The 22341-nt window shown below is 52.3% G+C and overlaps 2 protein-coding genes across 6 annotated transcripts; one reads left to right on the forward strand and one right to left on the reverse strand.

The window, feature by feature from the left end:
- Positions 1-3728: 3728 nt before the first annotated feature.
- Positions 3729-13147, forward strand: CD72 (CD72 molecule). 4 transcript variants are annotated; one of them, XM_054500363.2, is made up of 10 exons: positions 3729-3750; positions 4397-4536; positions 5157-5264; positions 6030-6101; positions 6587-6676; positions 6998-7333; positions 10268-10413; positions 11351-11466; positions 12511-12665; positions 12954-13147. In XM_054500363.2, exons 1-9 carry the CDS (start codon positions 3746-3748, stop codon positions 12641-12643), a joined length of 1146 nt encoding a protein of 381 aa, XP_054356338.1. In that variant the 5' UTR covers positions 3729-3745; the 3' UTR covers positions 12644-12665; positions 12954-13147. The 4 variants fall into 4 exon arrangements, with proteins under 4 accessions (XP_054356338.1, XP_054356337.1, XP_054356340.1 ...); XM_054500362.2 differs by lacking the exon at positions 3729-3750 and having other exon boundaries at positions 3822-4536; XM_054500364.2 differs by lacking the exons at positions 3729-3750; positions 4397-4536 and adding an exon at positions 4639-5056.
- A 65-nt stretch (positions 13148-13212) lies between these two features.
- On the reverse strand, positions 13213-18839 carry TESK1 (testis associated actin remodelling kinase 1). Of its 2 annotated transcripts, XM_054500358.2 has the most exons (10): positions 17413-18839; positions 17146-17267; positions 16966-17014; positions 16266-16412; positions 15844-15926; positions 15581-15671; positions 15242-15325; positions 15004-15093; positions 14744-14858; positions 13213-14391 (listed from the first exon to the last, which is right to left on the reverse strand). In XM_054500358.2, exons 1-10 carry the CDS (start codon positions 17629-17631, stop codon positions 13511-13513), a joined length of 1881 nt encoding a protein of 626 aa, XP_054356333.1. In that variant the 5' UTR covers positions 17632-18839; the 3' UTR covers positions 13213-13510. The 2 variants fall into 2 exon arrangements, with proteins under 2 accessions (XP_054356333.1, XP_054356335.1); XM_054500360.2 differs by lacking the exons at positions 15844-15926; positions 17146-17267; positions 17413-18839 and having other exon boundaries at positions 16966-17016.
- Between the last annotated feature and the right edge of the window lie 3502 nt (positions 18840-22341).

The raw sequence follows: 22341 nt of genomic DNA on the forward strand, positions 1-22341 counted from the left end.
AATAATAACTGCCTTTCTCCTCAAACTTTTTTACATAAACAATTGTTAACCCAGGACTCCCTCCATCCTATGCTTATGCAATTTATTTTTTTAATTCCAAATTTCATTTTTCAATAAATGCTTGCTGTATTATCTTTTTTTAACTTTAATTTTGGTTCATTTATTTTTTGAGGGAGGGTTTCACTGCTGCCCAGGCCAGAGTGCAGTGGCACAAACATGGCTCACAGCAGCCTCGCCCACCTGGGCTCAAACAATCCTCCCCACTCAGCCTCCCAAGAAGCTGAGACCATAAGCGTGTGCCATCACATCCACCTAATTTTTAAATTTTTTGTAGAGATGGGGTCTCGCTGTGTTGGCCAGTGTGGTCTCGAATTCCTAGGCCCAAGTGATCCTCCCACCTCAGCTTCCCAAAGTCTTGGGATTACAGGCATGAGCCATTGTGCCTGACTTTGCTGTTATTATTATTATTATTATTTTTTTTGAGACAGAATCTCGCTCTGTCACCCAGGCTGGAGTGCAGTGGCACCATCTTGGCTCACTGCAACCTCTGCCTCCGGGTTCAAGCGATTCTTTTGCTTCAGCCTCCCGGGTAGCTGGGACTACAGGTGCACGCTGCCATGCCCGGCTAATTTTTGTATTATTAGTAGAGACGGGGTTTCACCATATTGGCCAGGCTGGTCTCGAACTTCTGACCTCGTGATCTGTGCACCTTGGCCTCCCAAGGGATAATAGGCATGAGCCACTGTGCCCGGCCTGCTGTTATTATTTTTATGACATTTCATTCTGTGGTTTGGAGCCATCATTTTGCCTTGTTGCAAGGCTTGAATCTTGAGTTGGCCTTTTGATGTATTTGCTTTTCAGCTCTGTGCCATTAGCACAGAGAACGTGCTTTCTGTGTCACCATTTGAGGCAGGACCAAGGAGAGGCCTGGGGCAAGTCACCGAAGACCTATCTGTACTCTTTGGCTTCAGTGATCAAAGAAATCCAAGTCTCCCTCATGGTGCAATCAGGTGACCCATTTTTCTCCCTCCTGACTCTGAAGCCTTTGTGACAGACTTTTAAAGAGGCCTTTGTAAAGTCCACACCTAGTGTGTCTCCAGCAATCATACTCTTGATTGAGGTCAGACTATCTTGTATTTTACAGATGGAAAACTGTGACTTGCCCAAAGTCACATACAGTGGCAAGGCTGGTCTCTTTAACCAGAGTCTCCCTATTCTTTCTATTACATCATGCTTCCTCCACAGTTCACAAAACTCTTGCTGCTCTAATAAATTACACACTTGGTGGCTTAAACAATACAAATTTATTATCTTACAGTTGTGGAGATCAGGTCGACACAGGTCTCACTGGGCTAAAGTCAAGGTGTCTGCAGGGCTGGTTCCTTTCTGGATGCTGAAGGGGAAAATCTGCTTCCTTGCCTTTTCCAGCTCTCAGAGGCTTCTTTCATTCCTTGGCTTATGGTCCTTTTCCTCCACCTTCCAAATCAGGACCTATGAGTTGAGTGTTTCTCCTGTGGCATCTCTCTGGCCCTCCTTCCCTCACCGAATCTCTTTCTTCCCATGATGGGAAAGGTTCTCCCTTTCAAGGACTCATGTGATCAGAGTGTGCCTACCAAGATAAAACAGGATAATCTATCTAAAGGAACTTAATTAACATAGTCACATCTACATTTTGTCAGGTAAAGCGACATATTCACAGGTTCTGGGGATTTGGGTGTGAACATTTTTGGGAGGCCATTATTCTGGCTACCACACCCTGACAGTAAACTAGGGCTTCCCGGAGGCCAGTGGGTTAAAGTAATGAAGACAGATATAGCCTGACTTTCAGAGTCTTAGGAGATGCTCCCGATGTCCTGACATAGACTGTATCAATGACACAAAGTTGATCAGGTGAGCCCCCTTCCACATGGCAAATTCTATCTGACGCCCTCATGGTTGGGCCCCCTCCTCTTGTCAAACGTAAATACCCATTCCCTGTAATGAGTAGTGGGAAGGCCAGGAGAGGGCAAAACATGGGTGTTGGTGTCTGCCCTCCAGGCTCTCAGATGATGATATTATGGTTCTGGAAAAGCTGAAATGTACAGCACTGACCCCTCAGCTCTTAAAAGTTCCCTGATATTTGGGCAGTAGAGGTACAGCTTGGAATTACAGGTATCTTTTCTGATGTCCAGCCTCTAAATGTAATGTGAATGTCAAAACTGTAAAGACCCCAAGTGACACACATGGGGCAAGGGGAAGGATCCTACTCTCTTACCCTGTTCACAAAGGAAGGCTGCAAGCTGGCCTAAGACAGAAGCGAATGTGGCCTGTGATGAAAAGATATGTAAGCATCACCAAAAGAGCTAAAGAGGAGAAAAATACAGAACAAACCTGGTTAAGACATTCAGGATAATGGGGTGTGCAGTTCCATCTGGGGATCCCTTTCTTTTTCTTTTTTTTTTTATTTTTGGAGACAGAGTCTCACTCTGTGGCCCAGGATGGGCACAGTCTCGGCTCACTGCAACCTCTGCCTCCCGGGTTCAAGCAATTCTCCTGCCTTAGCCTCCCTAGTAGCTGGAATTACAGGCACATGCCATCATTCTCAGCTAATTATTGTATTTTTAATACAGATGGGATTTCACCATGTTTGCCAGGCTGGTCTCAAATTCCTGACCTCAGGTGATCTGCCCACCTCAGCCTCCCAAAATGCTGGGATTACAGGTGTGAGCCACCATGCCTGGCCAGGAGATCCCCTTCTTAAGCCTCTCCACAGGTCAAGTTAGGCAGCAAGCCCATGTATTCCTTTTTTTTTTGAGATGGAGCTTTGCTCTTGTTGCCTAGGTTGGAGTGCAATGGTCCGATCTTGGCTCACTGCAACCTCCACCTCCTGGGTTCAAGCAATTCTCCTGCCTCAGCCTCCTGAGTAACTGGGACTACAGGTTCGAGCCACCACACCTGGCTAATTTTTTTGTATTTTTAGTAGAGACGGGGTTTCACTATGTTGGCCACGGATTCCTTTTTGAGTGCAGACTAGAAGCTTGGTTTTGGCATTTTACCTGGCATCTACATCATGTTCACCTGTGTATTGGATCTGAAAACTGGGACATTCTACAGTTTGTGGAACTCCTGCAAATGTTCCTGCAATTGATCTACTCACACACTGCCCACACCCACCCCCTGTACACCACAGGTTCAAGTATTTGACTCTTCCCACCCCACCCACCACTGCCACCAGCTGCTCTATACCCTCCCACTCACTCTCAGGGCCCCTGAGGCCCCCAGGGAGTCACCACCACATACCACTCTCTGTATCTGGGGGAAGGTCTAGGTTGTTGGAAACTTTAATCAAGCAAGGACAGTTAACAGCTGCAGAGGCACCTTAGGAAACAGTGAGCTTCAAAAAGGAAATACTTGTAGGATCTCTTGTGATGACCTTTGACGACTTTTCTGAAAATGACCCGTCATTCTCTGCCATGGAAAATAACAGTGATCACAGGCAGCCTTCAGCCCACAGAAGGCTTCCTCCTCCAGGCAGGCTCTGACATAGCTGCTCACCTCACAGATGCCCTAACAGGCTGCAAAGTCCTGGGAACATGTGTATCCATGCACACACATGCACACGTGCCTCTCTACAGGTACATTTTTGAGGTGACAGCTTTGCCTCAGTGGCCACTTCCTCTAGGGCTGGCTGGGCGGAGCTATTGGCAGAGCTCTAGGGTCCCTGGCAGTGTCCTGCCACACACCACCAATCATCCGAGCTGTTGGCATGTGGTGAGGACCTTTTCCCCCTTCCTTTTTCCTCCCCACAGCTGCAGGAGGGGGATTCTGTGGGGCGGATGTCACTTTGCTAGGGGTGGGTTCTTCCCACCCCCACACTACATCTTGTTCTAGCTCCTTCCTATCCCAGATGTAGGCCATTTTGGGGTTCCTATTAGGGGTCACATCCTGGTAAAAGAACATTAGGGAGCACCTTTGGGCACCCCTGCTCAGCAGCCCCCTTTCCCCCAACTGGTTCCCTCTCTCCTCCATCAGCCAGACCCCACCACCTATGAGGGTCACACAGTCCCTGGGTCCTCCGCCACAAATGCCCCCTTTTTCCTTGGGGCTGGGTGTGAAGGGACAGCTTTGGGACTTTTTAAAGAAAGAACTTTGCTAGGAAAGTAAGAGAAGAACCAAAACCAAACCAAGAAAATGTCAAAACTTCTGCTGGTCCAGAATCTGCGCTCGGCCTCTGGCTCTGTTCTGCTCCTCTGCCTTGCCTTCACCTAGGAAGCTGCAGACCTTCTTAAGCCCTCTGCAACTCCCTTGCTCACCTGCTCCCTGGCTCCCCATGAGGGTGCATGGGGGGCAGTGCTGCTGCTTGCCTTTCCAGGGGTGCTGCAGCCATGGCTGTTCATTACCTTCACCTCTGGCCCAGGCCTGTTCCTGAACCCCCAGTTACTGGAACCCCCAGTTACTGGAAACCCCAGGATGATGAGAAGCGAAGGATGCAAACCAGGAACCCCCAGTCTCATGGGGAGAATGAAGCCTCACCCTGGAGCTGGGGAGATCGTCTGGGTCAGTGCAGCTCCAGCTACACATCATAAGCCCCAGTGGACAAGGCAGCCAGGAGGAGGGTGGGGCAGATCAGGGCAGATAACCAGAAGGACCGAGTTTGGGGCCCAGCATGGCCCATATGGGTCTAAGATGCATGGAGAGGAAGCACAGGGAGGACATGGGGACAGGCCCAGCCCTTACCCCTGTGCTCTGGACCTCAGTGTCCCCTCCGTGGCCCCTCTGGCCCTGGCCCAGGGATACCTTCTGCTTCATTGAGCCCATCTGTTTGAGACTTGCTAACACCTTCCTCTTTTGTGACTGAAAGTCACCGGGCCAACTGCTAAGCCGTGCAGTCACAGAGGGAACACAGAGCCCAGTTGTAAAGGGACAGAGAAGAGAGGGGCAAGGGAGGACGGTGGATGACAGGGAAGACGAGTGGGGGCAGAGCTGCTCGGGACCATGGCTGAGGCCATCACCTATGCAGATCTGAGGTTTGTGAAAGCTCCCCTGAAGAAGAGCATCTCCAGCCGGTTAGGACAGGGTAAGGGGGATGAGGCCTCCCCTTGATCCTACATCCCCACTCCCCACCCCACAGATCCCATTCCCAAACCCCACCTTGGTCCGTTTTCTCTTCTCTCCAGACCCAGGGGCTGATGAGGATGGAGAACTCACCTACGAGAATGTTCAAGTGCCCGCAGTCCCAGGGGGGCCCTCAAGCTTGGCTTCTTCTGTACTAGGGGACAAAGCAGGTCTGGAGAGCCTGGGGGATGTGTGTTTGTTGGGGGGCTGTGTCTTGAGCTGGGGAGTCCACAATGTTTTTGTTGTTGTTCTTGAGACAGGGTCTTGTTCTGTCACTCAGGCTGGAGTGCAGTGGTGTGATCATGGCTCACTGCAGCCTCGACCTCCTGGGTTCAAGTGATCCTCCTGCCCTGGCCTCCCAAAGTGTTGGGATTGCAGGCTTGCGCCCCCACACCATGGCCCACAGTATTCTTGAGAGCACAATACCCTGGGGAAAGGAGGAGGGCGGTTCTTAGGAAACAGAAGAATAGGAACAGGATAAATGCGACCCAGGGGAGGAAGAAAGATTCCTCCGGTAAGGTGGAGACCCCAGTCGGGGAGATAAGGGCTGCGGAGGGATAGGGCAGCCCTGCGGAGGATGAGTTCTATGGGAAACGGGGAGCCATGGGAGGGAAAAGAGGTGATGTGAGATGGATGAGAGCAAAGGGGGAGAGAGTTTGGAGCCGACAGATAAGGGGCCTCTGAGGAAACGATAAAGGGAGAACTAGGAGAGATGAGGGGGTCCCGGGAAAAGATACAGTGAGACCCAGGAGGAAGCCGAGAGAGTCCCGGTCAGAGGAGGAACTCAGGAGAGTGACACGGTGTCCCAGAGCAACTCTAGCGGGCAACGTGGGGCAGACTGGAGTTTCCTGGTGGCGAGGGCGAAGCGGGTGCGCAGGAGGAGAAGGGGCAATTCTCGGGGCTTCCCGTCTCACACTGGATGCTCCCCTCGACAGCGGTCAAGTCGGAGCAGCCAACTGCGTCCTGGAGAGCCGTGACGTCACCAGCTGTCGGGCGGATTCTCCCCTGTGAGTGCCTGTGCGGGGCGGCCGCGGGGCCACGCGCTCGCGCCTGTCCCGGCTGCGGATGGCGCTGGGCCCCGCGGGGTGCAGCTCTTTCCGGGATGAGCCCGGGCGCAGCCCTTCCAACCGCCCGGGCTGCCGTGCCACATTGAACTTCAGCCGGTGCGCCCGAATCCGACGTGCACCGCCCCCCTGCGGATGGTCCCAATTCACCTACCTGCCCCCCTTCCCTTCTCTCAGTCTGATATTTCCTTCCCCTTCTCCCAGGTAACGCCCCCGAGTCCTCACCAGCACTGATTCTGGAACACCCTCTCCCCTACCTGCGAAACACCCCGCTACCCAACAGAAACCACCATGCTTGCCCCCTCAGCTCTGCACCGCCTTCCTCTTAGGGATGCCTTCCCCAGGGGTCTCCCCCACCGACCTGTTCCCTCCTCTCTACATTTTTTACGGAGGCTGACTGCCCGCATCCATCCCACTGTTCCCCTAAGGCCGCACAGCCTGCCTGCGATATCTCCTGCTCGGCCTGTTCCTCACCTGCCTGCTGTTAGGAGTGGCCGCCATCTGCCTGGGAGTGCGCTGTGAGTAAGGCTGTCCCCACTTCCCACTTACACCGAACGACTTTCGTCCCGACTCTTGCCCCAAAGCTGATCTTCCTCAGCAGGGATCATAGTCACTACTACCACATCCTTAGCTTTGGGTTTGGTTTCCAGCCAGGGCTGTTGTCTTCCTGAATTGTCCTCACCTAATCCAGTACCTCCTTAGGCTTTAGGCAGTCAAATCTTGTATTTCAGCCTGTGATGCAAAAAGTTGCAAGAAGCAGAAAAAGGGCTGATGCTGCAGTCTCAGGGCACTAGGGCAGGGCTGGAGTAGACATCCACCAAATCTCTGTGGCCAAACAGATCTGCAGGTGTCTCAGCAGCTCCAGCAGACGAACTGGGTTCTGGAAGCCACTAACAGCAGCCTGAGGCAGCAGCTCCGCCTCAAGATAACACAGCTGGGACAGAGTGCAGAGGATCTCCAGGGGTCCAGGAGAGAGCTGGCACAGAGTCAGGAAGCACTACAGGTGGAACAGAGGGCTCATCAGGCAGCCGAAGGGCAGCTACAGGCCTGCCAGGCAGACAGAGAGAAGACGAAGGAGACCTTGCAAAGTGAGGAGCAACAGAGGAGGGCCTTGGAGCAGAAGCTGAGCAACATGGAGAACAGACTGAAGCCCTTCTTCACATGCCGCTCAGCAGGTGTCCGCTCTGGGGAGAGGAGAGAAGGGAGGGATGGATTGGAGCAAGGAGATACTAGTGGCAGGGGTCTATCACCCAGGGACCTGTGAGGTGTTCAGGAAAGAGGCAGTGAACCAGAGTGGTGGCTGACATGAGCTGTTCAGCCTTGGCCAACAGAGAGAAGGACCAAGCTGCATACTAGATTTAGGGGGACCCACGCAGCTCCAAGGCTCATCCTGTAGGGGAGAGGAGGATGGCAGCCAGTAGTCCAAATCACATTGTCCAAGGTTTCTTCTGGTTGATATCAGTGACAAGGATCTGGGAATGCCCCCAAATTTGGATGTGAACTTGGCGGTTTGCACATCTTTCTAAAGACAGGGACCTCATTTTTAATTAATTTTCGTTATAGCTGAGATCTCCCCAAAGGGTAAGACTTACTGGCTGACATGGAGTGCAACCTGGTGGTGGGGCAAGGCAGTGAGGCGCTCAGCACTCACAGTGAGGTGGAGCTGGGAGTTGTGGTGTAGAGAACTAGGATGGGGTGTCCATTCATTTTGAAAGCAGGACCCCAGCCAGTAGGTGGAGATGGGGAAAGGGACACATAAAAGAGGCAAGGCTGTATCAAAACACGCTGAGGGTCTAGGCAAGGTGCCAGGCCCAAGGGGACTGGAGTGTTTTAGGTCTATGATCAGGTTTAGGCTCTGTCTAGCTTGGGGGTCATCTGGGTGATCTCCCCAGGCATAAGACAGCAAGATTATGTGCAGACGCCCCTTGCCCTCATTTCCTTAACCTTACCCTCTGTGACCATCAGTTCCATGCCAGGACTGCCCATTCTCTTGGCAGCACCTTAGACCTCTACCTCCCAAACTGCTCTTCTGGTGAAAGGATGGTTTCAGACTTCCACTCTGATCACAGCTGCCCACCACTCCTGCAGGTTTTCCCCACACTTTTTTGATCTCATTGAGGCCTCCAATCTGCTGACTCCCCTTTTTCTCCTTTCCCATCAGCTGAGGCCTCCAATCAACTGACTCCCCCTTTTCTCCCTTCCCATCAGCTGTCTCCTGTCCACACTTCTCTCCCTACCTATCATGGGTTTGAAGCCCATCACTTCAACTACTCACTTATTTTTTTAAATAGAGACAAGGTCTCACTATGTTTCCCTGGCTGGTATCGAACTCCTGGGCTCAAGCGATCCTCCTGCCTCAGCCTCCCAAAGTGCTGAGATTAGAGTCGTGAGCCACCACACAGGGCTCACTCACTTCTTTGTTCCATTATCCTTCTAGTGTACCTGATGGGCAAAATTTCAACTCTGGATGAACCCAACTGCCCATGGTCAGCATCAAGGTGTGACAAATTGTGGAATCATTCTGCTCAGTGCCACTGAGACTCTAGTCTCTCAGCACTGCCTGGCAACCTCTGCAGTGGTCAGCTTGCTCTCCATAGTAACTCCTTCTCCCTCACTTTCAGCAGATGCCCTCATCTTCCACTCTTTCAGAGAGGAATTCCCTTCACTTTCCATCACCAAGTCTGTATATCCATTTGGATTTTTGCCCATCCTCATCTTTTGCAAGGATACCTGCAACAGCTTTCTAAATGTTTTTCCTACTCACTCCTCTCCCTGCAGTCCATTCTTCATATTGGAGCCAGGGTAATCTTTTACAAACAAAAATCTGACCATGTCACCCAATCTAGAGCATTCCAGTTAATTGATTACATAAACAGTTATGGAATACATAACATATAATATGTCCTAGCACTGTGCCCAGGCACTTGGGATATAGCTAGTGAACAAAATTCCTCTATGTAAAACCCTACACTGACTTTCTCTTCCTCATAATATAAAAATAAGAATCCTTAACATGGCTTCCAACACCCCTGCCTGCCTTTCAGTGTGCCACTTATCTCCTCACCCTCTTCCATTTGGCCATACGGATTTCTTTTTTTCTTTTTTTTTTTTGAGGTGGAGTCTCACTCTGTCAGACTGAAGTGCACTCCCAGGCTGGAGTGCGGTGGAGTGATCTGGGCTCACTGCAACCTCTGCCTCCCAAGTAGCTGGGATTATAGGCATGCGCCATGGTGCCTGGGTATTTTTTGGTATTTTTAGTAGAGGTGGGGTTTCACCTTGTTGACCAGGCTGGTCTTGAACTCCTGACCTCAGGTGATCCACCCTGCCTCGGCCTCTCAAAGTGCTGGGATCACAGAAGTGAGCCATTGTGCCCAGCAGGGATTTCTTTTTGTTCTTTTAAGTTGCCATAGGACAGTAGGTCAAGGGAGTTAGCAGGGTGGGGACATGAGGATATGTAGAGAGAAGAGAGGGAGCTAGTGGAGAGGGAATGATTTTTGAGTGATGACGGTAGGACTGATGGAACAAAGCAATGGAGAGAGGTGGCCTGGGATCAGAAGTGCAGATTGGGATGCAGGATATCGAAGAAAGAGGGATATTTATGTCTTATGGATAGTCAGGAAAAGAAGAACAGAGAAGAGAAATGTTGAGGTGGAGAGAAGGGAAAAGGAGAGAGCTCAGTTTCTGCAAAACAGGACCCAACATTTTCTGCTTGTAGGAAATTGGAGAGGGAAGGAGGGGGCCAGTGCTGGAGGAGTGGAGGATGTGCAGTGGGGGGTGCTTTAGGGAGTGGAGGAGATGGGCCCAAGAGATGTTAGGTAAAGTGTCAGGGTGGACTGCAATTGTTCAGAAATTGGGGTAATAAAATCAGCCCTATTAAGACAGACCTCCCAGATTGCTGAGAAGTAATGTTGTTGAATGTTAAAGTCTTTTTACTAAGTAAGGACAGGTATGGTGTTTCCAGGAGATGCAAAAGAAAGAAAGATTGCAAAGATAATAGAAGTCCATGAAGGTGCTGAGATTAGCTCTAGGGGAATATTGTTAGCAAAAGATTGCTGAGTAGTCACTTTCATCCCAACTGTTGCTGCTATCACATTCTTTCTGCTTTTTAGACACCTGCTGTCCGTTGGGATGGATAATGCATCAGAAAAGCTGCTTTTACATCTCATTTACTTCGAAAAATTGGCAGGAGAGCCAAAAACAATGTGAAACTCTGTCTTCTAAGCTGGCCACATTCAGTGAAATTTCTCAACAATCAGTAAGCATATCCTTACTCACAGACTGCAGTGTGTACTATTAGGTAAAGGACATATGTCATCAAATCAGGAATGGCAGTGCACACATGGCTGGGGTGGCCATTCCTTTTCCATGGAAGAAACTGAGAATCACAATACTCTTGACCTCTGAGCTTGGAAACAACCTCTGCATCTTCTCAGCACAGTGGTCCAGGCAGCCCCTAGTAACTGATTAGAGTTGGCATGAGAGTGGAAACTTAGGAACCATATCTACATTTTTTTTTTTTTTTTTTTTGAGACAGAGTCTCACTCTGTCACCCAGGCTGGAGTGCAATTGCATAATCTTAGCTTACTGCAACCTCCGCCTCCTGGGTTCATGCAATTCTCCTGTCTCAGCCTCCTGAGTAGCTGGGACTACAGTCACATGCCACCATGCCCAGCTAATTTTTGTATTTTTAATAGAGACGGGGTTTCACCATATTGGTCAGGCTGGTCTCTAACTCCTGACCTCAGGTGATCCACCTGCTTCAGTCTCCCAAAGTGCTGGGATTATAAGTGTGAACCACCACGCCCGGCCTCTACTTTAATGTGTATCTCATCTCAGCTTGCTGGTCAGCTCCCTGGGCTGCTTGACAGGTTCCTGGACTCTTGTGGCCTCTCAGGCAGAGAGGTCCCACATCTGGTGGGCTGGATTGTAGGGATTAGTTCCTTGGGGCCAGAACAGCACACAGAATGACTCCCCTCCGAAGGCTGGCAAAGATTCTTACTCAGCTGGAAGGCAAATTTAGCAGTGAGCCTGCATCTGCAGGGTGGCACTTGATGGATTCAGGGACAAGTTACCAAAGAGCTGTCATATATACAGCCCCCTTGCCAAAGCTGAGGCCTCCCTAGGGTGTGCATTTTCTTCCATATTTCTCATCACTCTCCACGTATCTCTGGTCTCTCTGAATCTCCCCTCAGCACTCTTACTACTTCTTAAATTCGCTGTTGCCAAATGGTGGTTCAGGGAATTCATATTGGACTGGCCTCAGCTCTAACAAGGATTGGAAGTTGACTGATGATACACAACACACTAGGTAAGTTTGTTAGGACTTCTGGGTATTTGCAACTCCATAATCCCCTCCATAAAGACATGGTAATCAGATTTCCTTCCCACCTGGTCCCCTCAGAACTCTCCCATAAATCAACACTGTAATTGCCTATTTGTCTGTTTCCTCTATTTGATTAATAACTTCTTAGGGCAATCTTATTCTCCATTCTTTTTCCACCTAGAAGTCCCTGGCACATGCTTTTTTGTTTCAGTAACTACTAGGTTGGGACCTACGCTATCTTTTAGCGGGAGACATTAAGGATTTAGTTAAGGCTCCACAGCTGATGACAGCAGCGTTTCTCCATCCTTCGACAAGGCCACCCAAACTGAGATTGTACTTTCTCAGTAGCGGCCACTTGGGGCACTAGAGCTGCCTCAGTGAAGTAAGCAAGGGAGCAGTGGGGGTATCATCAAAGCTCCACTTCACTGTGATCAAGGGAGCGGTGGGGTACCATTGAGGATCAACCCTAGGGACCCTGAAACAGGGTGGCAACCTCCTTATGTTCCCCAATTGGCCTTCCCTTTTTTTTTTGAGATGGAGTCTGGCTCTGTCGCCCAGGCTGGAGTGCAGTGGTGCAATCTCGGCTCACTGCAAGCTCCGCCTCCCGGGTTCACACCATTCTCCTGCCTCAGCCTCCCCACCAGCTGGGACTACAGGTGCACGCCACCACGCCCGGCTAATTTTTTGTATTTTTAGTAGAGACGGGGTTTCACCGTGTTAGCCAGGATGGTCTCTATCTCCTGACCTTGTGATCCGCCCCGCCTTGGCCTCCTGAAGTGCTGGGATTACAGGCGTGAGCCACTGTGCCCAGCCTGGCCTTCCCATCTTTAAGACCTCGAGTGACTTTTCCCTCTGCTGGTTCTAAAGCCTGTTTTAGTTGAACTCCAGACAGCTGTCCTGAACCATGCCCAGATGTGGCCTTAGGCAGGCAGGGCGAGTTAGGACTTAGGTTTTATGCAGGGAAAGGGGAGAGAAGGGAGGGTGGGATATGTCCAGAGCATATCCCAGCTCTACCTTACTACTTTTTAGGACTTACACTCAAAGCTCAAAATGTACCAAGGTACACAAAACTTGGTCGTGGACTTGGATGGCAGAGTCAGAGGCATGTAGAAATTCTCTTCCCTACATCTGTGAGATGACAGCTTTCAGGTTTCCAGATTAGGACAGCCCTTTGCACTGAGCTGGTAAGAGTGAGGGATGGGGCCGAGGCATGGGGAGTCCAGGGGCAGAGGGACTCAGAGCAGGGGCCCAGGGGCCCGAGAGAAAACTTGTACCTGGGATGAAAGTTCCTCCACAGCTTCCAGTTGCTTGGTCTGCTTGTTAGGGTGGGGTGGGCAGGGAGGGACAGGTAAGGCCTACAACTTATGGGAGGCTGGTGGTGTGGCTGTCAAGAGCTGAGGAGGAGATGGGGTGAGTGGGATGAGGGTTCAGTTAAGTCAACCGTGGAGCTCACCGATACTTTACTTTTCCAGACACTCATGCCAACGAGAACCTGTGCCCCTCCTTCCTAACCTGAGGCCTGCGGGTCCTCAGACCATCTCCCTCATTCTGGGCAGTGCCCAGCCACCAGCTGATCCACACCTGACACTTCCAGCCAGCCTGCTGCCTGCTCCCTCTTCCTGAGACTGGACTGTTCCTGGGAAAAGGGTGAAGCCACCTGTAGAAGGGACTTTGGCCTGCCCCCAAGAACCTCCCATGGTAGAATGGGGTGGGGGAGGAGGGCGCACGGGCTGAGCGGATAGGGGCGGCCCGGAGCCAGCCAGGCAGTTTTATTGAAATCTTTTTAAATAATTGCACGTGTTAGTCTCATGTGTCAGCAATGCTGTGTCTGGTTCAGTGATCCCCACGGGAACGCGAGCCGGGGGTCGACTGGAAGTGCTCTGTCCCTTGAGTCCATGCTGGGGCTCCCCTACACGGGCAGAAGAGCCGGTCAGCCCATCTGGAACTGGCACTGTCCAGCAAGTGTGCTCTGTTCTTACAGGGTGTCCTGAAGGCCAAAGTTGGAGGCCTGAGACCACAGGCTCCACTGCTAAGAGCGTGCCCCAGGCAGCTGCAGGCTGGGTGTGGGTGGCTTGGCGTGGTGCCCTCGGTGGCAGAGGAGACTGCCCGCCTCACAGTTCAGGTTGCGGTAGCGGGCAACAGCTGGTGTGGGGCGGGGGCACATGGACAGGAAGCCAAAGCTGAAGGGGCCGAGGCAGCAGCCAGGACAGGGCAGCCCCTCATCGGGCTCCCGGGGAGCTGAAGGGGGTGGCGAGGGTTCTGTCCGCTCCAGGGCTGCCGCCCGGGGCAGGCTATGCTGGGCCCGGTTCCAGGGTTCCCCAGCCCAGCCTTGTGGGGAGTTCACCACCACAGCTGGGGGATTGTTATTGAGGACAGGTCCTGATCTAGGGGACCAGGGTTGGGAGGCCGAGGAACAGGTGCTGATGAAGTTGTCTGTGGCCACAGCCAGAGGCAGCTGGGGCGCTGGTCCTGGAGGTTCCGGCTCAGGGCTGCTGCCCTCGCACTCCATCTTCTCTTCAGCCGAGGGGCCCACGGGGGGAGGGCCAGGACCTGGCAGTGCTGTCTCCATACGGCGGGGGAGCTCAGGGGATGAGGGTAGTGAGCGGCAGCGGCGGGCAGGTGTTCCAGGCTGGACCAGGGTCTCCGGAGTGGTCACCAAGGGCAGCTGAGTGGATGGGAATGGTGATGGTGGCACAAGAGGCAGGACTGGCTTGCTGGGTGTGTCCAAGAGCTTGATCTTGCCACCCCTGAGGTCTTCCCGTAGTGAGAAGGGGTTGACTCGAGTCAGATTGTCCCCCCAGTTGGGGGGTGATTCTGGTGATGGGGGCAGGAAGAGGTCTGACCGGCTTCGGGAAAGCCGGGGGTCTGGCCTGGGAAGCGTGGCAGAGGGACCCCCTCTTGGAACAGAGCCTGTAGACACAGAAGTCTGGAATCACTGTCCTCAGCATTTGATCACAGCTCCTTGAGGACCTCATTATTCTCCAGGAGGCTGGTGGGACTAGAGCTTGAAAAAGGGAGTCCCACCTGGTGCTTTCAAAAGGGGCGATGTCATCTCCAGGCCCCTTTTACTTCTTTCCCCTCCTCTCCCTCAAGCTTTAGCATTAGGAAACTGTCTTCTTGGAGATGTCCTCCCATCCTATCCCAGCCCGACCCCCAGCCTTTTCAACTAATAAATATACTTAGCCTCCCCCATGTCACCTCTGAGTTCTAAGGAGGAGAAAGGCCAAAGGACTCAAGCTGGGTCAAGGTCATGCTCACTTACCCTGATTGTGTATCTGCGCAGTCCTGGTGAGTGGGGCTGGTTCAGGCAGCTGCTCCAGGATCCATTCCAGGTGCTGGGTAATTTCGGTGAAGGGGGCACGGGTGCTGGGTTCCAGCTGATGGGTAGAGATGGGAACGGCTTCACTCAGTGCTCCGAAAGAGGGTCTCTGAGTTTCTTCCCATCACCTGGGTCCCATAGGGCAGCCATGGCAGCTTATGGATGGGGGCAGGGTGGGGCAGGAAGGAGTGTGAGGCTCTTACGCTGCAGCAGTGGATGGCCAGAAGCAGGAAAGGCAGTGGGCAGTCATCCCCCACCAGAGTTCGGAAAGCAGGCACATCCAGGCCAAAGTCCTGTGGGGACAGAAGGAGGGACCTCCAAGTCAGCTTTTCTTGGGTTCTCCTTCTGCTCCCCAGTCAGAACCTCAACCTCTAGGGAATCCTCCTTGGTTATGAGCCAGCTAGTCTGGAGTTCTTTCTTTGCAAACCTAGAGACATTCACCTCAGTGCGTGGTAGGTAGTCAGGGTCTGCAGGTACTCGGGCGATGAGCTCACAGAGGACAATCCCGAAGGCAAAGACATCAGCCTGGAGGTCAGAGATAATAGTGTTGGGGAAGAATTAACAGTTTTCATTTCAGAATTTTGACAGAATATAGCAGAATTTGGTTGAGGGTGGGGGATCTTGACAGTTTTCATGTGTTGGAAGGGTGCCTGTGAGGGGCAAAGGGATCCTGGGGACTCCTGAAGATCTGGTAGGGTTGTTTTGGGGATGGATGGGGCTTTATGAGAATACCTCAAAGGTCTCGGAAGGCCTTGGGGATCTGAAGGGTTGATGTCTCACCTTCTCATCATACAGCTCACCCCGTAACACCTCTGGAGCCATCCAGTACGGGGAGCCCACCACGGCCAATGGCTCCTTCCTTGCCCCCTCCCTGCAGGGGCAGGGGTAGGGTGGTCAGAAACATCCTATTCAGGCATCCCCCCCAGGCAAAAGGGGATGAGGTGAACTCCCTCCGTTCCCCAAGGGAAACATCGCTGGGGCTCTGGGGACATCAGATAGGGGCACTCTGGGAGATGTGGGGGGAACAGGGACATTCATCTCACCTATACACAGGAATCTTTTCAGCCAGCCCGAAGTCACCCACGACAGCGGTGAAGCCTCGATCTTCCCGTCGGACTAGACAGTTCTGACACACACACACATAGTATCCCCACGCACTCATCACCTTCTGCTCTCTGGCCTCCCAATGTATAACCCAAAGCCCTGTCACTCCAGCATAACTCCAACCCTCTCTGCTCTCTCAGTTTTTCAAGGCACTTCAATATTGCAACATCATCCAACACTCCAAACACAGGGTGCTACTCAGTCCCTCGGAGCACTCCCCTCACCCTGGTCCCCCAATATTCTCCAATGCCTTGCCACTCCAACATCCTAATATGTTATCCACATTCCAACATCCACAGCCCAGTTACAACCTAATAGTCTCAAACCCTCTTTCATGCCTCCACCCACCCTGCTAGCCTACCTTGGATGTGAGGTCGCGGTGAAATACACCTTTGGAGTGCAGGTACCGCAGGCCTCGGGCAATGTCCAGGGCCAGGCGGAGCCTGACCGACCAGGATAGGGGTTCAGGGGAGCTGAGCAGCTGTTCCAATGTCCCCCCATTCATATACTGGTGCATAGGAGGAGAATGGGAATAGATGTCAGACTTCAGTCTGTATTCTAGGTCCCCCAGTTACACGCTAGGGGACACTCCGGAGGATCACAGAGGTCATAGGGGTAAGACTGTGCTGTAGGACCCCCCCATCCATGTTCTAGGGTTGCCCTGTTCAACTCAATAGCCATTAGCCATGTGCAACAATTTAAATAATTTAAAAAATTTTTTATTTAATCAAGTTGACCCACAAAAAATAATCTAAACAATGAAAATAATTTAAATTTAACCACATGTGGCTAGTGGCTACTGTACTGGACAGCACAGATAGAGAACATTTCCGTCACTGAAGAAAATTCTATTGGACAGCACTGTTCTAGGGGATACAGAGAATAAGACCAGTTGAGGCCTTTTATATGTGGTTTGCCTAAAGGGAAGTTCAGGAAAGCCTCCCCTGGGAGGAGATCCTGTTGCCTCTCACTAGTCCTCCGTAGATCCACCAGGCCTGTTGACTCCCTTTTCCTTGGGGGTGAAGGGGGGTGGGGATCCCTCCTTCCTGGCCTATTCTCACCTCTGTAAGAGCGTGCAGCTGTCCCTGGTGCACACAGACCCCCATGAACCTGCAAGAGGATGGGGAAGATAGAAGGGTAGGCTGTTAAGGGCCTCAACTCCTCCTCAGTTCCACTTTTCCCGCGGGATCTTTCCCTTTCTCTCCCGCCCAGCAAGCTGCCCAGAGACTGGGGCCGCTCACCTTAGGATGTTGGGGTGCCTGAGCCGGTTCATCAGCTGCACTTCCCGTAGTGTGTTGCCCCGGTTACTGGGGAGCTTGTTCATCTTCAGCACCATGACTTGCCCTGACTGTCGGTGCCGAACCTGGGGGCAGGAGCAGCCGGCGAGGGCCGGGCAGGTCGGGCGGGTCGCCGGAGTCTGGACTCTCTTCCCCGCACTCCCGGCCCCCTAGTTTCAGCCTCTGGTTGAAGCCTAGGTCCCGCCCCTCTGCCCTCTCGGCCGGTCCTACCTTGTAGACCTCAGAGAAGAAGCCGGCCCCGATCTTCTCCGCGCAGTGAAAATCGTCCACACGCGCCAGGCTAGACACGGCGCTGCGGAGAGCCCGGTAGGAGGAGGGGCGGCCCCGGCCCGGGCCTCCGCCCGTGCCCCCCGGCCCCGGGGGCCCCTCCCCCGGCACCTCTCCAGGCCCGGGCCCAGGGCCCCGCAGTGGGGGCCGTTCCCCGGCCATGGCCGGGCCCCCAGCCCGGGCCTGCCTCACATGGCAGGGTCCCCGGGGCCCGGGCAGGCCGCGCTTGCCATGGGCGCGGGCCCAGCCCGATCCCGGGCGCCCGTAGTCCCGCTCCCGCCCTGAGAATGGAAGATCCGCCGAAGATCCTGGACCCGCCCCCGCCGCGCCGGCTGGCTGGGCCCGGGTGGACGCCGCGCCGCTCCGCTCCGCGCAGGGCCTGGGCTTGGGCCTGGACCGGGCGGTGGCGGCGACGGTGGCGGCAGCGCTCCGGGGCGCCGGCGGGCTGGCTTGCCGCGGGCGGAGGCGGGCGGGCGGGCGGCGGCTGCTCCGCTTAGCCGCCGGGGCTCAGGCTCCGCGGCCTGCCGGGGGCGGGGCTGGGCCGGGCCTCCGCTTAACTCCTTCCAGCCCGGCCTCCCGGCAGCGGCCACGCCCCCTCAGGTGCGCACCCCCGCCTCCCCGCTTTCCGGCCGCGATGCCCTCGGCCGCCCGGGTCAAATAAGCTCAGGCCTGAGCTTGAATAACGGAAGGGAATTAAGGGCTGATGGTGCACATGCGAAGCTTAGCTGCCCAGGGAGTCCCCTCTCCTCCCTGGGTTACTGTCCGTTGAGGGTCGGGCTCAGAAACCTGCGGGATTCCTGGGCTCCAGGGACCAACGGGGCAGAAAGGTAGGCCCCTCAGGCCCAGCCGCAATCAGAGGCAGCCTAGCAACCTGTCCACCTTCCTGGCCTGCGCCCCGGCCCAGCCTGCCCATTTCCCAGGTCTCTTCGACTCCGACACCTTGAACCTCTGGCCTCCCTAACACCTTCTACCTTCACGGGAGGTTGTGATACCCCGGGGCTATAGGGAGCCTTTGGCCGGCCCATACCCAGCTTAGCCCCGACTCCTCCTCACTTCATCCTGCCGCCTCCCAATAAAAGAAGAGAGTCCAGGTCCTCCGCCCTGTGACCACCCAGCCGGGACCTCCCTCTTACTACTTTGTCCAAAAGACTCTAAGAGAGAAGCCTCCACCTGCAGAGAAGACCCTCCTTCCGCAGGGAAGCCCCTCCTTCCGCAAGATCCCACCCCCTCAAAGAACGCTGTCCCTCGGAGACCCCTCCCTTCCTCAGTGAGACACCTGCCTTTCGGGGGCACTTTTCCCCAGTGTGGCACTGCCACCGTCAGTGTGTGTCAGAACCCCTCAGTGCCGCACCCCCTTGCTCTGTGTTCCTCCCACGCAGTGAGACCCCACCTCCAAGTGACTCCAGTAGTCATTGTGACCCCTCCTCTCAAGGTGACTCCTCCCCTCAGTGTGACCCAGCCCTCCTCAGTGTGAGGGTTCCGCCCTTCACGTAGGAACACTGTCTGCCCCCTCAGGCCGGAGGAGGGGCTGCAACTGGCCTCTTTAAGTCGGCGCGGTGCCTGTGTGCGCACGCAGACTGAGGACTCCGTGCACTCGCCGTACCAGACGCTTCCGGTTCTGCCGCTGGCTCCTCCTCCGGCCTCGGCGAAATAGCCAATCATCGCCAGGGTTGGGTGGTGACACGCGACGCCGGCGGTCCACTCCGGGGCAAACGGTTTAAAAGGGCGTCGTTGCGCCGCCTGCCACCTAGCGGCGGAACGGTGGGCGGCGGGCGTGAAAGGTGCGTTCTCGAGTGCGGAGGCAGGCTGAGCGCTGAGGAAACGAGGCTGAGTCCTTCAGGAATTCTCAAGTACTGTATTAATATTTCTGTAGTAAGCTTAAAAGAAAATGCATACAAGCACAGTCCGTATCGCGTGGGGTTACTGTCTTCCAATGGAATCTGGTTACACGTTTATGAGACTTGGAGCCGAGAAATACTGCTCGCTTGTCGAGGGCTACTGAGAAGAATAAAGACGGTCATAAATGATACATAATGCCTTAGAGTCAAGAGAAGGCCAGATGCTGTCTTGGTGCGCCGTACAAGGGAAGGTATTGCACAAGTTTGGAGCGAGAGGAACGGGAGACATTCGCAGTCCTTCCACAGCCGGGGGAGGCAGGCCAACTTCACAGAATTGCCCGGGGCACGTGCATCCTGTTCTTTTTTCTGGAGGCGTTTGGTCTTAGCACACGCTCATTCATCACATTAATGTTAACATCTACAACTAATTTGTGAATTTGCTTTTTATTGTATGACATCTGTAAACACTAGGAATTTATGCCTCATTTTGTTTAATATCATAGATCTTTTAACCGACACTGGGTTCTGGCCCTTTATCACGTTTGAGAATTACTGTAGTAGTTGGTGATGGTAATTCCAAGCCAAAGAGTCAGGTGCCTATTTTTTGTAAGATGATTGCGGTGGTTGTATGGAGGCAGGGAGACTGATTAGGAAGGAGGCTGTGGCTGTGGTTCAATCAGGAGATGAGACCAGCCTGGCCAACATGGTGAAACCCCGTCTCTACTAAAAATACAAAAAAATTAGCCTGATGAGGTGGCGAGCGCCTGTAATCCCAGCTACTCTGGAATCTGAGGCAGGTGAATCGCTTGAACCCGGGAGGCGGAGGTTGCAGTGAGCCAAGATCGCGCCATTACACTCCTATCTAGGCGACAAGAGCGGGACCCTGTCTCAAAAAAACCTTTTGTTGTTGTTTTTCAAACTTTTTATGGTGGAAAATGTCTTAACGCATACACACATACACACACACACACACACACACAGAGAATAGAATAATGAATGTTTATTTACCTTGGATTAGTAAGACCATTTTGTTGGAAACCCACAGTGCAAAATTGGCTTGCCTTTGCCTCAGTTGTACTGTTGCCATATTTGACCTGGCCCAGGTGAAAGTACCTACTTTCATTTACCCTTCTATGCCAGTGATTCTCCAATGAGCAATTCATGGCCAATCTTGTTTCATCTACACCCGTGCCCTCTTCCCCACTCCATATTTGTGTATATTTCTGACATTTCATCCTGTAAATGTTTCAGTACGTTATCTCTAAATGATAAGGATTCTTCTTTAAAACCAAATCACAGTATTGTCACACCAAAAAAAAAAAATAGTTCCTTCATATCATCAAGCATCCAGTTGTTTACATTTCCCTCACTGTCTTACGTTTGATTTTTAGAAATTGTTTATTTGAATCAAAATCTAAATTAGGTCTGTACTTTGCAGATGATATGTCTGCCTGTCTGTCTCTCTCTCTTTTTGTGAGACAGGGTCTGGCTCTGTCACCCAGGATGAAGTGCAGTGGGTTGATCTAGGCTCACAGCAACCTCCACCCCCGAGGCTCAAGCAATCCTCCTGCCTCAGCCTTCTGAGTAGCTGGGACAACAGGTGGGTACCACCACACCTGTCTAATTTTTGTATTTTTGTAGAGATGGGGTTTGCCACGTTGCCCAGGCTGGTCTCAACTCCTGGGCTCAAGCATTCCATCCGCCTTGGCCTCCCAAAGTGCTGGGATTATAGGTGTGAGCCATCACACCCAACCATATGTTTCTTAAGTCTTTACAGATCTATGCTTATTCTCCATCTTTTTTCTTACTATTTTTTTAAACTGGTTCATTTGTCCTGTAGAGTTTCTTAGAGTCTTGATTTCTGTTGTAATTTAGCATGTTCCTCCATCCTCTGTATTTGATATAAATTGGTAACTTAATCAAATTTGGATTTATTTTGGCAAAACTAATTTGTAGATGGTTTCAGCACTTCTATCAGGAGGTATACAGGAGGTATACAGTGGTGGTCTTTTTGTGATGTTAATAACTGATATTTGTTTCTCAACCGTGGCACTATTGATATTTTGGACTGGAAAATTCTTTATTGTAGGGGGCTTTCCTGTGTATTGTAGGATGTTTAGCAGCATCCCTGGCCTCTACCTAATGGATGCCTGTAGCACCTCCTCCCAACTGTAACAATAAAAAAATGTGTCTAGACATTGCCATTTGTCCTCTGGGGGACAAAATTGACCCTGAATAAGAACCACTGGTCTAGGTTCATTAATAGAGGAGTTAAAGCTGGGCATGGTGGCACGCGACTGTAGTCCCAACTACTTGAGAAGTTGAGCCGAGAGGGTTGCTTGAGCCCAGGAGTTCGAGTCCAGCCTGGGCATCATAGCAAGACCCTGTCTCAAATAAAAAGTTAGAAAATAATATTATCTTTCCTTCTTTGAATGAATTCCTATAGAAGTATCAGATAGAGTAATTCTATAAGGAGAAACTTTTCCACATTAACTCTTTGTTACACAGAGATACATTTCCTAGGAAAGGCATCTCACTTATTTTACCAGCTTTCAAAGTAATGAGTTGGTTCCCCAGCATCTTCCAAAGTTGACCGATGAGGTTTTTTTAAAGTACCATTATGAACTCATAATTTAACACATATGTGATGTACTCAATTATTGCTAGTTATCTTTTTTTTTCTTTTTGAGACGGGTCTCACTCTTTCAGGCTGGAGTGCAGTGGCACAAAGCTCACTGCAACCTTGACCTCCTGGGCTCAAGTGATTCTTTCATCTCAGCCTCCCAAGTAACTGGGGCTACAAGCACGTGCCATCTCACCCGGCTAATTTTTAATTTTTCTGTAGAGAGAGGGTCTCACCATGTTGCCCAGGCTGGTCTCAAACTCCTGGCATCAAGTGATCCTCCTGCCTTGGCCTCCCAAAGTGCTGGGATTACAGACATGAGCCACTGCACCCAGCCCAGTTATTGATCGATTGATTGATTGAGATGGAGTCTTGCTCTGTCACCCAGGCTAGAGTGCAGTGGTGTGATCT

This window comes from Pongo pygmaeus, chromosome 13 (genome assembly GCF_028885625.2).
Source record: "Pongo pygmaeus isolate AG05252 chromosome 13, NHGRI_mPonPyg2-v2.0_pri, whole genome shotgun sequence".
NCBI classification, from domain to species: Eukaryota; Metazoa; Chordata; class Mammalia; order Primates; family Hominidae; genus Pongo; species Pongo pygmaeus.